Genomic DNA, 16415 nt, shown 5'->3' with positions numbered 1-16415 from the left:
AGGTGCTCTTCCACCAGCTGCTCCCCCTGCATTTGCTCTCCCCTTCATTTCATTGTCCACACTGTGGACAGTGGTCTTTCCAACATGACCCTGCCACGCCCTTGCTTTACGTCTGTGGCTCCTCATAGCTCAGCCTCCAGGCCTGTCTCCACCGTGCACTCCCTCCCTGGCTGGGTTCCTGACCTGCCCTCCAGCCACCCTGAGAGTAGACAGTCACACCTCTGTGCCTTTGCACATGTCCAGACTTGTGCGTACAAATACACCCTCCACCCCTGCTCCCCAAGTCTCCTCCAAGATCAAGGTCAGGGGACATCTCACCCCCACCCTGACCTTGGTTCCCCTCTCCTTTGGCCATGACAGCAGTTCATGAGGCCCTGTGCTGGCATCTACTTCATTGTGTTAGCACCACGCTTTGTGTCCTTGTCACCTGGCACTGTGCTTGTGGGGTGGATGAATGAATGAATGAATGAGTGATTCTCTAATAATAAACCTCAGCTGACTTGATAGGATTTTGTTGGGAGATTTGGGTGTGAGGAGGGGGCTTTCCTTCCTGGGAGATTAGCCTCGGTCTAGCTTGGACGGGGGAGTCAGGTTGTTTTTTGAGGCCCTCCTGCCTCCTGCCCTTAAAGACCATCCCACCTGCCTGCTCCCCTGGTGACGTGGGGACAGCCTCACTGAAACTGGCCTTCTTGTCCTCAACACTGAACAGAAATTCCCCAGGAGCACTTCTCTGTTTTCCTCTTCTGGACAAGAGGCACACAGACAGAGCCAGAGCGGAGGGCAACGAAGCACTCAGATTTGAGAAACAGGCAGGAGATTCCAGAAGCAATCAGGGGAGAAAAGAACCTACATTATCCCCCGAATTCACAATGCAGCCCTCACAAGCTGGAGCGCCTGTGATTGGATCTTCCCATCTTCCCGTGTCTCCTGCAGCCCAGGATTAGCCAGTTTGGGAAAGGACTCAGTGATGCCCACACAGCTAGCCAGGGCTTCCCCGGGGACGTGTGAGGGCGATGTCTGGGGACTCCTGGGAGCCAGGTGGTCCTTCCTGGGAGGGGAGGGCATTTATCAGGCCCCCAAATATGTCTGGTCACAAAGGACCTGAAGACAGAAGGCTGCAGACCCCTTCTGATGGCAGAGGGGCAACTTGGAAGAGATTCCTCACCAGAACCCGACCACACTGGCCCCCTGATCTCAGACTGCAGCCTCCTGAACTGTGAGAAATGAATCCTGTTGATTATGAGCCCCCCGTTCTATGGTATCATGCTATAGTAGTCCCAACGGACCAAGACAGAAATAACCAGCACCTGTTAAAACTTACTACCTGCCGAGCACTGTCTTAAGCACCTCATGCACATTTATTTATTTAATCATTTTACCATTTCTCTAATAGGTACCATTATTCTTGTTGTCCCCATTTTACAGATGAGGAAACTGAGAGCAGGGACTTTGACTCTTTTGTCCACTGTTCAACTCCAGCACCCAAAATGGCAGGAATTCAACAAACTCATCCACTGAACAGCACCAAAATTGCTCTAATGTGGAGCCTGGGGGCCAACAATCTCCCAGATGATGATGTAGTGGGACCTTGGAGATGCACAGAGGCTCTGATGCCATTCAAGAGGCTCTGCCCCTCCCTCCTGCCCTCTTTCCTTCCATACTTATTTTTCAAGGGCTTCCTATATGTAGAACTTGTGCACAGAGAGGAATCAGATTTCCCTTCTGCCCCCGAGTGGGTTATAATTACAGTGTAATAAGCAGCAGTAACCTATGCAGAAAAATTCCAGTAAAGTAATAAAAAACACAAAGAGAAGCAAACCATGTGCTGTAACAAGTTCGCCATCCATCCATCCATTCACTCATCCAAGGAGCATGCATTGAGCTAAGCCCTGGGATGCAGGGATGAATGGGATGTAGGTCCCCCTTCTGGTGGGTGAGGCCGTGGCTGCCTCCCTCAGGGAAGCAAAGGCTTGGGGAGAGCAGGCTCCAGGCTTGAGGTCTGCCCCCTCCATCTACCTCTGCTCTGCTCCAAGGGGCGCTTTCCCCAGAGCTGGCCCAGCCCAGAGTGCAGGCTCCAGGGCTATGGCCTGTTGAGAAAAGCAGGTCAGTAAGGCTTGTCCCCAGGCTTTGGGCTGACTGTCCTCTTTCAGTGTCCCTCTGGCCTCCCTCCCTCCCTCCCTCCCTGTGGTGCCTGGCAGAGGGCCTCGGGCTCCCGGCTGAGCCGCTCACCCACGCACTGAGCCATCCGCACAGAGAGCGGCCATCTCCCCCCGCCGGCCCCCAGAGCTCTGCGGGGTGATTGATGGGGCTACTCTGTTCCTGGTCCCAGAGAGCTCCTTTGAACAATAACTTGGCAAAATTACTCTCTCTTTTTTTTTTCTTTCCCTATTTTCTGATTCATTGGCTCTAAGTCATTCATCTCTTTTGAGTTAGAGGAAGAAAGAAGAATGAGGAAGAGGAGAAGGACGTGTCCCAGAGGTACAAGGGACCCTGAGCCCCACCTCCTTATTCTACAGGTGGAGCTGGAGGTGGAGCCCACCTCTGCCGTTAGGATTTCTATATTAATCCTGACCTCCGCTTGTAGAAGAGAAGCAAGTGTGGGAGGGATGGGAGGTGGGGGAGGCAGGGATCTTTCTAGGGCCCCTGAAGTTGCACCTTGAAGGCAGCTGCCCACTCAATCCACATGTAAGGCTGGTCCAGTCTGCCTGCAGGGATATTGCAGTTTGCTCATCCTTGAGGGGTCACAGGCAGAGCAGGTAGGGAAAGGAAGGAGACACGGGGGTTCGTTCAAGTGAGTTATGTCAGCTCATCAACACCAACACTTGATCACCTACTATGTGCTAGGCACGGGGGAGACAAAGATGCATAAACCCTGTTTCTGCTCTCAAGGAGTTCACAGACATGCATAGGTAAAGCCAGTGCCTGTGACAGATGCTCTCGTGGAAGTAGGTCCCACGCAATCACACCGAGGAGGCTGTTCTTCTGCGCTGAGAGGGACCAGCAAGGAAGTCTTCATAAATGAGCTGATAAGGTGTTCTGAGATCTCAATCTGAAGGCGGGGAAGCGTGCTGCAAATGTTAGGCACCGCAGAAGCAAAGGCTGGAAGGTGTGAAATTTCATGGTGGTCGGGGAAACTCTGAGTTATATGGTGTTTTTAGAGTATGAAGGTGAGATTGATGTTGGCAAGACACAGGAGGAAGGGCCAGTAATGATACCGGCTGCAGATCTTAATCGAGTGCTCATGTGGGGAGGCCTGTGTGCCGGTCTCAGGAGTTCGATGACTGCGATAGGACAGTTATCCAACAGGAAGGGGTGTAATCAGATCTACAACAGTGTGGAGGATGGATCAGACCCGGAGAGACTAGAGAAAGGAAGACAGCCAGGAGGTGGATGTAATTAGTCCAGGCAAGAGGCGATTGAAGGACTGAACCAAGGCCGGGCCGATGCAGGAGGGAACGGATTTGACAAACGTGTTGACATGCTTGGTGGTTGGCTGAAGGCTGAGGATGGGGAGATAGAAGAGTCAAGGGTACCTCATGGGCCACCAGCTGAAACAGGGATCATAGCACAGAAACATTCACGAACAACTGCCAGGCACCTATTAGATGGTAGCGCTATTCCCAGCACAGAGACAAATAATTCATGTCCCTTGGACGTACTTCACGGTTTCTTTAAGACAAGCTTAATCTGTATACACAGACATCCAACCAAGTTTGGGGGAATCTCAGAACTTTTTCCTTTTACCAGAAAAATAATGCACCCTTTCCCCTCCACCACACTGAAACTCCCTTCCTATTTTATTTTGTTTCCTCCAGGAGGTGACACTCACACAGCTGGGACGATTCCAGGTGGCCCCACTTGTCCCGGGGTAGGATCAGGGCAGCTCATTGGGGGCCACTGCCACGTGGCTGAGGTTGGGAGCGGGAAGCTTCCTTGAGAGTCGAGTCTTTCTCTAGCCATCTCTGCCTTTCAGCTGGAGTCTCCTTCCCCCTGGGATGGATTTCCCCATAAAATAAATGTCTTGTCTGAATTAATCTGATTTTTAAAAGGAGAAAGTCATCATATTGTAAAGACAGATCATAAAAAGACGCGTCAGTCTGTCAGGAAGACTGGTTAATATGAATATTTCTTTAGCAGAGACAGTGCACCCGAGGCAGCCTTTCTGGACCAGCCCTGGGCCTGGAAGGGGCCTTTCATTTGCATACTTAGAGCATCTAGGGCTGGCAGCTTTGCATTCTGAATACGGGCACTGTAGCAGCGACACTCTGCAGAAGAGGCCGGGAGAGGCCCCCCAGCTGGAGGGATGGCTCCCTCAGTCCCAGCCATGCCCCAAACCCTTCCATTCGAGAACTAATCAATATGAGGGATCTTTAGAAGACACCTCAGACAACCTCTCCATTTTGTTTCATTCTTTAAAAAATGACATAGGCCATCACATAAGTATGTAGATAAAAAACGAGTAGTATATGAAGTACATGGTATAAAAATTCTATGCTGTGAAACATTACACGGGTAACACATAAACACACGAAACAGAACAGAGAAAACCACAAAAGTGCGTTTGCCTTTTGCACAGTTGACCACTGTGGACTGTTTGGTGTGCATCTTTCTCAACGTCTTCCGATACATTTCTATCTGTCTCCTGCATGATACACATACACTGTTTGGTTTTTGTTAGATGGAATAGAAACATCAAAACTTGGTACTGGAATTTTTTTTTAATTAACATTCTACTTTGGGTTTCTTTTTAAAAATAAAGCTATAAAACAAATACATGTTTATCACAGAAACTTCAAAATCGATAGAGGGGTAGAAAATGCAAAGTAAGAAAGAACGCTAAAACCCCAAAAAGAAAATCTTTTCCTTCCTTTCTCTTCATTCCCACTCCCCAGAGCAGATAAAATATATTTTTGTGTATCTTTTTGGAAACGACTATGCACGTACAGGCATTTAAACACTCACATCCTCCATCTGTTCATTGAGGAAGTGAGAGCTCGGAGAGGTCACAGGGCAGATCCAAGGTCACACAGCTGACTGGGGCAGAAGCAAATGCAGAGCCGGGCGCCCCAACTTCAGAGGGCAAAGGCCTTTCCGCGGCACATTTCCAGGGAGTTTGCCCAGAGCCAGTCTCAGCTGGTGTGGCTAATCCTAACCTCCACCTCGTCTGCCAGGCGGTGACACTTCTCCATACCGCCCACGTCCCCCCGCCCCGTTCCCCCAACACTGCTGCCTCGCAGTGTGTTAACGGAATGCACTTGTGCGGCTTGCTCGGGGCGGGGGCCTGACGGTTTGTTTCACTAACACTGCTGTCTCTGCCAGAGCTGTCGTCACGGCAGAACAGCGTCGTGGAGCCTCCTGGCAAAGCAATTCGTTCAGTGAGCTTGTGCCTGCGCTTTTGTTCCCCAGATTACAAGTGACAGTTACAGGCAGAAGACCCTTCCCGAGGATGATTCCATTTAAGTAATCCCTTGCCCTGGTGGGAGCTGGTATCCAGTTAGGGCTCTTGCCCCTCCCTCTACAGGAGGCTATGGGGCCACAGGCCTGCCCCCCAGGAGCTCACAGCTTGATGGAGGAGGGCAGCACACACCCTGATACACCCACTGCTGATCTGCAGGTCGCCTGTGTTCCCTCTCTGTTCTGTGTGTGTGTGTGTCGACCTTGGCCATCTTGGCCCCAGATGTGCCTACAGCATTGCCAACATCTGGGTGGAAGGAGAAAAGTCAGCCAGCCATCGGGATGTATTTGTTTCTGGTTGACGGCAGGATGGCCCCCATCTGGGCATCTAGGAAACATCTAGACGGACAGCCCGAGTAATCTGTATACCCACATATTTGATCCTGCCACCTATGACAATGTGAGGTGGCAGAGCCTGGACCAACGAACCCCATCCCTCCAGCCAAGCCAGGCCTGTTCTGACCTTGCAGACAGAAAAGAGGGAAGCCCAGAACCCGCACACTGGTACAGGGATGGGAGGGGTGTGTGTGTGTGTGTGTGTGTGTGTGTGTGTGTGTGTGTGTGTGTGTGTGTGTGTGTGTGTGGGCGGGGGGTTGGGAGGGGAGGGTTGTGCATGCATTTATGTGTTGCGGTAAGGGGCTGGCAGCTAGAGAAACTCTGATCTAGAAAATGAAGTCTCTGGACTTCACGGTTCTGCTCGAGTCTGGGGCTGCAGGTGTGGGCCAGGGCCGGGAGCTTTGGGGTGGGGCACGGTCTTCCCTGGCTCTTCCTGATTCACTACCATTCAGCAACCAGTGTCCCTCCCAGCAAAACAAAACCTCCCGAGATCGCTGGTTCCGCAGTGCCCTCCAGTGGGCAAGCAGAATATGTCTGGAGAGAACGCCTTCGCCACACGTGGTCACAAGTCACACGTGTGGACCCTTCAGGCATTTTAGAATCGAGGTTCAAGTTCCTCCACCTGCTTCCATGCCCTTTGGAAGATAAGGTTCTAAATGAACAGTTGGCTGTTTGTATAGAGGAGTGGGAGACCGGTAGAAGTCTGTAAAGAGAGAGCAAGGGACTGAGGACTGGGGCACCAGTGTTTTAGGGCATTGTGGACAGAGACTGGATGAAATGTAAAACAATGGTGACGTGTATGTGTGTGTGTGTGTGTGTGTGTGTGTGAAGTCCTGTGCTAAACAGACTCTGCCCTGCCAACTCCCCCCGTGACTTTGCTATATCCTCTTTAGATACCCCAGCGCATCAGGACCTCCTAGCTTACCTCTCTCTACCCTCCGTAGAGTGACAGTTGTTTCTTGTTTTTGTTTTTTTTTGCGGTACGCGGGCCTCTCACTGCTGTGGCCTCTCCCGTTGCGGAGCACAGGCTCCGGACGCGCAGGCTCAGCGGCCATGGCTCACGGGCCCAGCCGCTCCGCGGCATGTGGAATCTTCCCGGACTGGGGCACGAACCCGTGTCCGCTGCATCGGCAGGCGGACTCTCAACCACTGCGCCACCAGGGAAGCCCGACAGTTGTTTTTTGTTCTTGTTCTTGTTCTTGTTTTTGTTTTTGCTTTTCCAAGCCTTCCCAAGTCTGATTACGAGGGGAAAACACAGACTCAGCAGGAGGAAATGGGTTCCAAGAGTGTTGCCAGTTAAGCTGGTAACAACTTCTCTTGGTCTGAGTTTCTCCACGTGAGTTGGGCGCCTATCCCAGGCTTGTTGGAAATTAAAGACGATCATGCACAAGTGCCCCAACACGAGGCCTCCCAGATATGCTGGCTCCCAGCCCCAGGAGAGGCTCCTTGAGCCCAGTCCCCCGTCTTCCTGCCCTCCATACGGCACGTGGTTGCCTCCTTCACCACAGAGCTGACGGCTGGGTCCCGCTCTTCCTCTTGTATTCTTCCTCCAGCTCCTCCCACATCTTGAATATGATGTCCTGTGTCCCGTCTTTCCTCTGTCTCAGTCCTCACTCTGCGTTGCACCCTCTGCCCCAAGATGCACATCAACGTCCTCATCCACCATCCCCTTTTCTTGCTGCTTCTTTTTGAAAAGAAATTCCCACCGACTTTGTTTTCATTGTCATCCGCAAGATGACTCCAAGGGTCCTCTCTGCTCGTCCTCTGCACTCCCCTCACTGGCTGCATCCAGCCACCCTCCCCCTTTGATGCCCAGCCCTTTATAACGGGTGTCACCATCATGGTTGTCACCAGCTTCTTTACCTGTTCTACGCCAAGTACTTCCTACCCACAGAAAAGAAAGGTACAATCGACAATCCCATTGAAAAGTGCCTGATTCCAACCCGCTGAAGGCAGCTTTGGGGAGGAGAGTTTAGGCTGCAAGGCCTAAACCAGCTGCAAGGCAGAGGATGCCCGGGAACAGTGGCGTCACCAGGGGCTTGCAGTGTGGGGCAGAGAGAAGATGCCCAGCTCGGATCCGACAGGTGAGGCTAGCCCTCCTGCGCCTGCCTGCCACCTAGGACCCCTCCTCCCCCAAGAGTCTCCTAGGGGGGCTTTTGTATTTTCTGTCCTTGCCATCCACTCCTACCCGGACAGTGACAGATGCAGACAGAGGCTGGAACACAGACCAGAGGGAGCTAGGGTGCAGAGAGAAGATGCAGAGACTCAGATGCCTGGAGCAATAAAGAGCCACCCAGGGACGGAGGATGAACGTCCTGGGCACGAATGGTGGTATATCATCTCACCCTCAGCAACTGTGATCAGGGAGGACGGGGCACCGGGCCCATACTCCAGATGAAGAAACAGGCTCAGAGGGGTTGCCAGGGCCACGTCACTGGGGCATGGCTGAACTGAGCGTCAAGTCACAACCTGCTAGATTCCTGGGCACAAGGCCTTTCTGTGACCACCATGGAGAGACACACACAGAGACGCTGTCTCCATTACTGCTTCTCTAATGACTCAGTGTGTGCAGAGAAGGGAAAACCGTCATGCAGAGCAAGGGAGGGACACACACAGTGGGGAGACACAGGGAGAAAGGCAGACAGAGATAAATAGGGAGAAAAGGGACACAGATGAATAGGGAGACGGGAAGACAACGACATAAGGAGAAGGGAAAAGTAGCTGCTTCTCTCTCCCTATGGGAATGGATTTGGGATAAAATACACATTCTGCGTCTCACCCCCTGATCTTCAGAATCGGAATTTCTGGGAGTGGGACCCAGGAATCTACATTTAAAGAAAGCTCCTCGGAGTAGCAAAGTGTGCTTTGAAATGCATCAGATAAATGGGATAGATTTGTGGATGGCTAGAGGGAGGGATAGATGGAAAATTCCCAGTAAAGCAAATACAGCAAAATGTTAACCGAGGAATCTAGAAAGTGGGTAACACTGTCCACTGCACAATTGTTTTAACTTTCTGTATGTTTGAAAACTTTCATAATAACATGCTGAGTGTGTGGAAGTTCCTGAATGATCCTGATGATTAGGCAGGTCTGGGACCACTGTAGTAGGAGGGAAGGCATCCTCAGAGGACTTCTAGAGAAGCTGTTGCCCTGAGAAGGCCCCCTGCACTCCCCAGCCATGTCATCTCCATCCCCCGTCCCCAGTCTGACCAGTCCCACAGCAATCCCAGAACTCACAGCAGCACCGCACAAGGCCCTGCCCTTCTCCCTGGGCTCTGAAGGAAGTCCATCGGTCCCCTAGGGCCTCCTGTTCTGCACGGTGAGCAGGATTTTCTGGGTCGTCTGAGGCTGGTCTCTGCAGGGCCCTGGTAGCAATCCGATCCGGCTGGCGGGCAGTGCGGGTTTGGGCAGAGCTTGGAGAGGCAGGGCTAGAAGTTCCCTTGGAAAAACTTGAAGCCGAACTGCTTACAATGGTCCTTGAGCACCTTGGCCAGAGCTGGGAAGCCACAGAAGAAGACCTGCACCTTGCCCTTCTTCTCAGTGGCTAACTTCTGGAACACCTGGACTGCACAGGGCTTGGGGAGAGCAGAGGGAGAAGAGGGGGGACCGTGGACCCGCCCAGTGACACACCCAGTGGAGCCGAAGACGTAAGGGGCCAGGATGGCTGTCCTCCCCATGAGGAGCCCCAGGGCACAGCTGCTTGGCTTCAGCCATTAGTTTAGGAGCCGTTTGCTCAGTGAGTAACCTGACTCCGACCCCAGGGAGGGGCTGGACCAGAAAGAAATAAGATCCAGGCCCTCGGTTCAAGGAGCTGCATCCATGGGGGAGATGTGCACTAAACCAGCTGCAGTGCTGTAGCCGATGGCAGAGCCCAGAGGGTACACTGACCTCCAAAGCCCCAACCTAGCCCACGGGCCTCCATCAAAATGCCGCTTTCCTGAAGTCAGGCTTTCTCCCCCGGCGAGGACCCTTTTCCACCCCAAGTTCTGCTTAAGAAGTGCCTTTGCCTAAAGTTCTCTTGGTGCTGAAGCCCCGCCGGCATCCCGTTCCCCCCAGGCTCTCACTATCTAAACATGGATCATCTATAGCAGTTTGAAAAGCAATACCTTCTAGTCACTTCAGGCAAACTCTGCACCCCAACTGGTAAGTGCTCAGGGAGGAAAAATAATAATAAAACCAATCTGAGGAACAAAGTAGAAAGACTGCAAACTATTCTGTGGCTCTGGGCCTCAGTTTCTCTGTTTGTACCAGGAAGGGATAAGCCGATGCCTCCCCGGGACTCTGTCCACTGGGGTCTTCAGACTCTGGTTTGCAGGGGGTCAGGGCTGGGAGAGGCCTTGGAGGTTATATGGTTATAACCTCCTCTGTGATCAGATGGGGAAACGGAGGCTAGGGGTAGAACAAACGGTGCTAGTGATGGAGCCAGGATGTAGGTCCCCTGCCTCCCGTTCCAGCCCTGAGATCCTGGCTGGACTCGGATGCTGGCCTCAACCTTTGCCCCTGCTTGCTTGGCCCTAATCTCCCCAGTCACTGCCTCAGACTCTCAGACCCACTAGTCCCTGCAGGCTTCAGGGCTCCAGGTGGCCTTTACCTCGTTCCAATCTGGCCGCCCAGGCTGGCTGCGAGTCTGGAGGCCCGTGATGGAATCCTTCTTCTCCTTCTTGGCCTGGAGATCGAGGGCCATCTGCAAACCAATGGCCTTCATGTCATTCTTGCCCAGCACGGAGGTCATATACATGCGCAGCTCCAGGAAACGGCCTACGTGGGGGAGGAGAGGGCAGGATTGAGGGGCCAGCACCCATGATGGGGACAGGGCAGGATGCCAGCCACCTTGTCCTGGGGCTTGAAGGAGGACTCACACTGTCGGCCAACCATATTCACCCAGTACCTCCATTTGACCAGTGCTGTAGAGAGGAAAGATGGCTCTCTTGAGCTGCTCGAGCACAGATGAGTTATCATATAGCCATTGTCTAATGTAAGTCTCACAACCACCCCAGGAGCTGGACCTTATATTTACAGAAGGTAAATGAATCCCAGGGCAGCGTGGCTGTCCTTGGTCTCTGAACTCATGCCCTTCTGTGCCTCATGGTGTCTGCTCAGCCTAGCTGGGGACACAAGCTATGCACACATGGAAAGACCGCTGAGACCAGAGAGTCAAGGGTTGAGTGAGTGGATCAGATGGCAAATGCTACTGATATACAGGGCAGGCTGAAGCACACGCAGCCGCTTCCTGGGACGGTGGGGACTGGGCGAGGTCTTGGAAGAGGGCTGAGACTCAAAGGGGAGGTGAAGGAAGCACCCTAAGAAGGGAGTAGCATGAGACAAAGGTGGGAGGCTGGAGTTTGTGGGGCATGATGTGACTGCCCGGCTGGAGCAGAGCATCCTTGAATGGGTGCAACAGCGGGTAGGACTGGATACACAGTGAGGCCAGAATGTGAAGAATCTGGAATGCCCAGCTAGGGAATGGGGGCAGGGAGAGGGTACTGGAGCAGGGCATGATGAGATGAAAAGAGCATTTCAGGGAGGGGAGTCAGAGGACTGAAGGGACAGGGCAGAGACTGGCATCTAGGAGACCCATTAGGCCTGAGCGTCCACAGCTCTGTGTCTGCAATGGGACAGGTTTGTGAGATACTGATCCCACCAGCTCTAGGGCAATCGGTACATCCAGGTGGGCACCTCTGTGCTCAGGCAGTTTCCTCCATTCTCCCAGAGGTGGCAAACAAATGTTGTCATTTTCCCAGTGTGCCATGATGGGGAGAAGACTGGCCAGGGCTGCCCCACACCCCCGCCACAATGCAGGCCAGAAACGGCGGGGCCTGATCTACCACGTTGGATTCATGAGCTGACAATCCTTTATCCTTAAAGGATTCTCTCTCCCTAAAGGATTCAGGCCAGCCCAGCTTGTTCTCTATTGTTTCATACTCCACGATTAGCCCACTTTTCCTTTGGCTCAAGATCTCAGCCATTGTTAAAATGCAAATGGCCCTAGGAGGGACACCACATTTCATTTCACACATCACTGAACTTGAGTAGTGTGGTGGTGCAGGAGGGAAGAAGACGTACCGTAAGGGATGCCCACCTGAGACAGCCCTGGCCCTTCTTCCTCAGAGTCACTGCCCCCCCATTCCCCCACACAGGGGTAAGAAAGGAGAGAATGAGACATCAGAGCGGGAGGGAGAAGGAGGCGCTGTGGAGGTTTTCGCTCTCTCCAAGACAGCGTGTTCCAGACAGTCCTCCCATTTCTGGGACACTCTCTTAAGGAAATCATCCAAAGGAAGGGGAAAACAAAACTATGTGCTCATGCATATTAATTGCAGCTTTATTTATGATAGCGGAGAATTAGGAATAAACAAAATGTCCAGTAGTAGGGGCATGGTTAAATAATTTACGGCAAACCACCGTATCCTTCATTACATAGCCATTAAATACTACTAGTACTGGTACTACTCTTACTACTAAATTTATGGAGCAATTCCTACTACTACTATTACTACTTCTGCTACTACTATTAAATTTATTGAGCAGTTACTACTACTACCATTACTACCACCTCTACTACTATTAGTACGACTTCTACTACTGGTGAATTGACTGAGCAGTTATTAAACTCCAGCCCTTATTCTAAGTGCTGTACAGATGATCTCTCACCCAATCCTCACAACAATCCCATGAGGTAGGTACTTAGTAGTATCCATATTTTTCAGATGAGGAGATAGAGGCAAAGCAATGTGCCCAAGGTTCTATAGCTATTATGGGATAGAGTAAAAGACTCAACTCAAACAGCACAATTGAAGCTTAAGCTATAGAAATTAAAAATTATAAACCACAAATTCTTTGACTCAGCCCTCGGTATATGATTAAAGTTGAAATCAGAGGCCGTGTGCTTCAGCTGCAATGAGAAACCTTGGAAGAAATTTGAGGTAACAAAGTTGTTGACTCAAGTGGCTTTGAGAATGCAAAGCAGTGGGTTAGCTGTTACCCTTTGCTTACACAGATTAGGAAGAAGCAAACAGCAAATATTTATATACCAGTAACTAGAAAACTTTAATTAAATCTAAACTTCTCCCTTAGGCTGTCATCATAAAAGCAAGTTTCTTATGAATTAATATACTTAAAAGCATTTAGAACAAAGTCAATGCTATATAAATATTTGCTTTAATTGTTATTTACAAGAAAGGGCAAGAAGCTTTACTACAATATTCTAGGGTTTATTTGTTCTCTTCCAAAGACTGTTGACTGGTGCCTTAAGGCTTTGGATGTTTCTTACAGTAAACTATATGTGTTTGAATGTTTTTTGTAGAAAACTGTGTCTGATTACTTGAACTTATAAACTATGTTTAGCATAGGAATTTGAATTTATTCATGGCAACCTTGTGATAATTAACCAGCCAAATAAGATCTAGTTCCAGTGGACTCAACACTGTAAAAAAACTCACCAATTCTCTTGAAGTTAGAAACATATCTAGAGATATTCCTCCTTATCTAAGATCTTCTGTAAGTAAAACATAACAAAACAAAATAATGACTAACAGATTAACTTTAAACATAGTACAAAACCTCAGTATTCCACAAAGATGTCCCATGAGGACTATTAAATAACCCAGAGAAACATGTTATCATGCAATGCTTAGTAAAAAATGTAGGATACAACACTTGCTGGGCGGGGAGGGGAGACTGCAGGGACTGGGGAGAGGACATTTAAACATTCCAATTTAATGAACGCATAAAAGAAGGGACCAAAAGAATTCGTACAAATTCGTACAAATCAGCAAAAGAATTCGTACATGCCAAGCTGTATAATTTTTATCTTAGACCATTTTCTAAACTTTTTGATTGCTACCTCATCAGGAAACATATTGAGCACACACCCCCATAACACCCCCAAACATAAATATATGTTTGTTCACATGTTCATTTCTACTTACAGTTTACGTCTATTAAAAATTTTATGCTTGAGTAAAAGGAATCATATTACTCTCTCACCTTGAACAACTAGAAAAATAAGCAAGATATATAAAACAATGGTTTCCAGACATTGGTCAACAGGTCATGTAGGACTGTCATTACTGAGGGAGGAAACACTGAAGTGAGCCTTACAATTACCTGGTGTTGGCCTCACTGAATTGAGGAGACAGAAATTGGAGATCAGGGAGCCAGGACAGCTAGAATGTGCCAGGCACAAAACTAGAATAAGGGCAACTGCAGAGAGGAAGAGAGACCGAAGGAAGAAGAGAAAGAGGAAGGGAGGATGAGGGCTCACTAGCTCTGGAAATCTGCATAAAGTTCCCCCTCAGTCTTTGGCTCAGTGTTAATCTGTACACTTGTGAAAGAAAATTACCAGAAAACATGAGGCTTCACAGTACCTGGAGCTCAAACAGAGCTGGCAATAGTTTGTCTTCCACCATCAAGAGTGCAGAGACCTTCTAATATATAAGGCAGTAGGATGAGTCCTCAGAGGTGCAGCACCTTAGCCCTGAGGCTGAATTAGCCCCACAATAAAGCCTGCTCTGGACTCTCCCTAACAAAAGTTAAAAGCAAGTCTTGAAAGTATCCAAACCATCCTAAACAATGTCACTGTGCACCAGAGCAAAGTACAGTGCTATTTAAAGAAGTACCACAAAATCCAGAACACAACATGCAATTCACAGTACCTGCCATCCAGTAAACAATTACCAAGCATGTAAAGAAACAGGAACATATGATTCATAACTAGGAGAAAATTCGTCATTAGAAACAGACCCAGAAATGACAGAGATGATGGACTTAGACAAAGATGTTAGAGCAAATATTATAAATGTCCTTGAGAATGTAAAAACAAAACAAAGCAGCTACGATGAGAAGAGGAATGGAAGACATAAAAGATACCAAAATGGAACTTCTAGAGAAGAACAACACAATAAGAGAAATGAAAAATACAATGGATAGGATTAATAGCTATTCTAGGTGCTTTGGTTTTTCCCTATAAATTTTAGAATAAGCTCCTTGATATCTATTTTTCAAAACCTGCTGGGACATTTATTAGGATGGGAAGGATAGATAAGTTGCTGCAGAAGAAAAGATGAGTGAACTTGAAGACATAGCAATAGAAACTATCTGATATGAGGCACAGATTGAGAGGAAAAAACAACAACAACCATACTCACAATAACCTGTGAGATATCAAACAGTCTAAGATCTGTGTAATTGAAGTGACAGGAAGGAGAAGGGGAGACAGGAAAAAAACATGTAAAGAAAGAATGGCTGAAATTTATCCAAATTTGATGGAAAATATAAGCCCAGATGCCCAAGAAGTTCAATGAACTTCAAGTACAAGAAATATAAAAAAACTGTTTCTCAGAAATGTTTTGTAGTTTTTAGTATACAGATCTTGCCCATATTTTGCTAAATTTATCCTTAAGTATTTCATGGTTCTTAAAATTCTATTTAAAGATTTTCAAATACTAATTATTTGTTGTTTGTAAATAGAAATAGAATTGACTTTTGCATATTCACCTTATAACCTGGACCTTGTTGAACTCACTATGAGACTGATCTAAATAAAGAGCTAAAACTATAAAACTTCTGGGAGAAAACCTAAGAGTAAATACTCATGACTTTGAGTGAGGTAAAGGTTTTAGTTAGGACACAAAAAGCATGAAGAATAAGGGAAAGAAATCTGATAAATGGGACATCATTAAAATTTCAAAATTTTGTTCTTCAGAAGACAGTTTAAGTAAATGAAAAGACAAACCACAGACTGGGAGAATATATTTATAAAATGTACACCTGGTAATGGACCTGTTTCCATAATATATGAAGAACTCTTACAATTTAATAAAAAGAAGACAAATATCTGGATTTAAAGAGCAGACAAAATATTTGAACAGACACTTTACAAAGAAGGCATACAAACAGCAAATAAGACCATAAAAATATCTTCAGCATCATAATTAATTAGGGAACTGCAATTTAAGAGCATATTGAGATATCCCTATACACCACTAGAATGGTTAAAATTAAAAAGACTGCCAACATCAAGTGTTGATGACTTGGTGCTTTGTGACCACCTAGAGGGGTGGGATAGGGAGGATGGGAGGGAGGCTCAAGAGGGAGGGAATATGGGGATATATGTATATGTATAGCTGATTCACTTTGTTGTATAGCAGAAACTAATACAACATTGTAAAGCAATTATACTCCAATAAAGATGTAAAGAAAAAAATGTTGATGAGGTTGTGGAGCAACTGGAACTCCACTGCTGATGGAAATACAAAGTGGTACAGTCATTCGGGAAAAATAATTTGACAGTTTATAAAACTTAGCACATACCATACTACCCAGCAATCCCAATTCTAAGTATTTACCCAAGAGAAGAGGAAACATATGCCCACACAGAGACTTTCATAGTCAAAAATGGCTAAAAAGTGGAAATAACTCTAACATCCATCAGCAACTGAGTGGAAAAATATTGTGGTATATCCAGAAAATGGAACACTTCTCAGCTACAAAAAGGAATTAACTACTTACTTTAATTTAACCTGCAACAGCATGGATAAATCTCAAAGGTATTATGTTTAGTGAAAGATGTTAGAAAAGACTACATACATATTATATGATTCCATTTTTATGAAATTCTAGAAAAGGAA

At 48.1% G+C, this 16415-nt stretch overlaps 1 protein-coding gene across 1 annotated transcript in view; it reads right to left on the bottom strand.

Annotated features, from left to right (window-relative positions):
- Positions 1-8967: 8967 nt before the first annotated feature.
- The window catches only part of NOX5 (NADPH oxidase 5), a 31687-nt gene continuing 24239 nt past the window's right edge, over positions 8968-16415 (bottom strand). Inside the window, 2 exon segments of the mRNA XM_027123774.1 lie at positions 8968-9350; positions 10382-10548. Coding sequence (XP_026979575.1) covers positions 9219-9350; positions 10382-10548 — 299 coding nt within the window. The 3' untranslated portion in view covers positions 8968-9218.

Source organism: Aethalodelphis obliquidens, unplaced genomic scaffold (assembly GCF_003676395.1).
Source record: "Aethalodelphis obliquidens isolate GAN/ISIS:26980383/991018 unplaced genomic scaffold, ASM367639v1 scaffold26, whole genome shotgun sequence".
Classification (NCBI taxonomy): Eukaryota; Metazoa; Chordata; class Mammalia; order Artiodactyla; family Delphinidae; genus Aethalodelphis; species Aethalodelphis obliquidens.
Note: the sequence above shows the minus strand (reverse complement) of the source record. Positions and strands in the feature narration are given on the sequence as shown.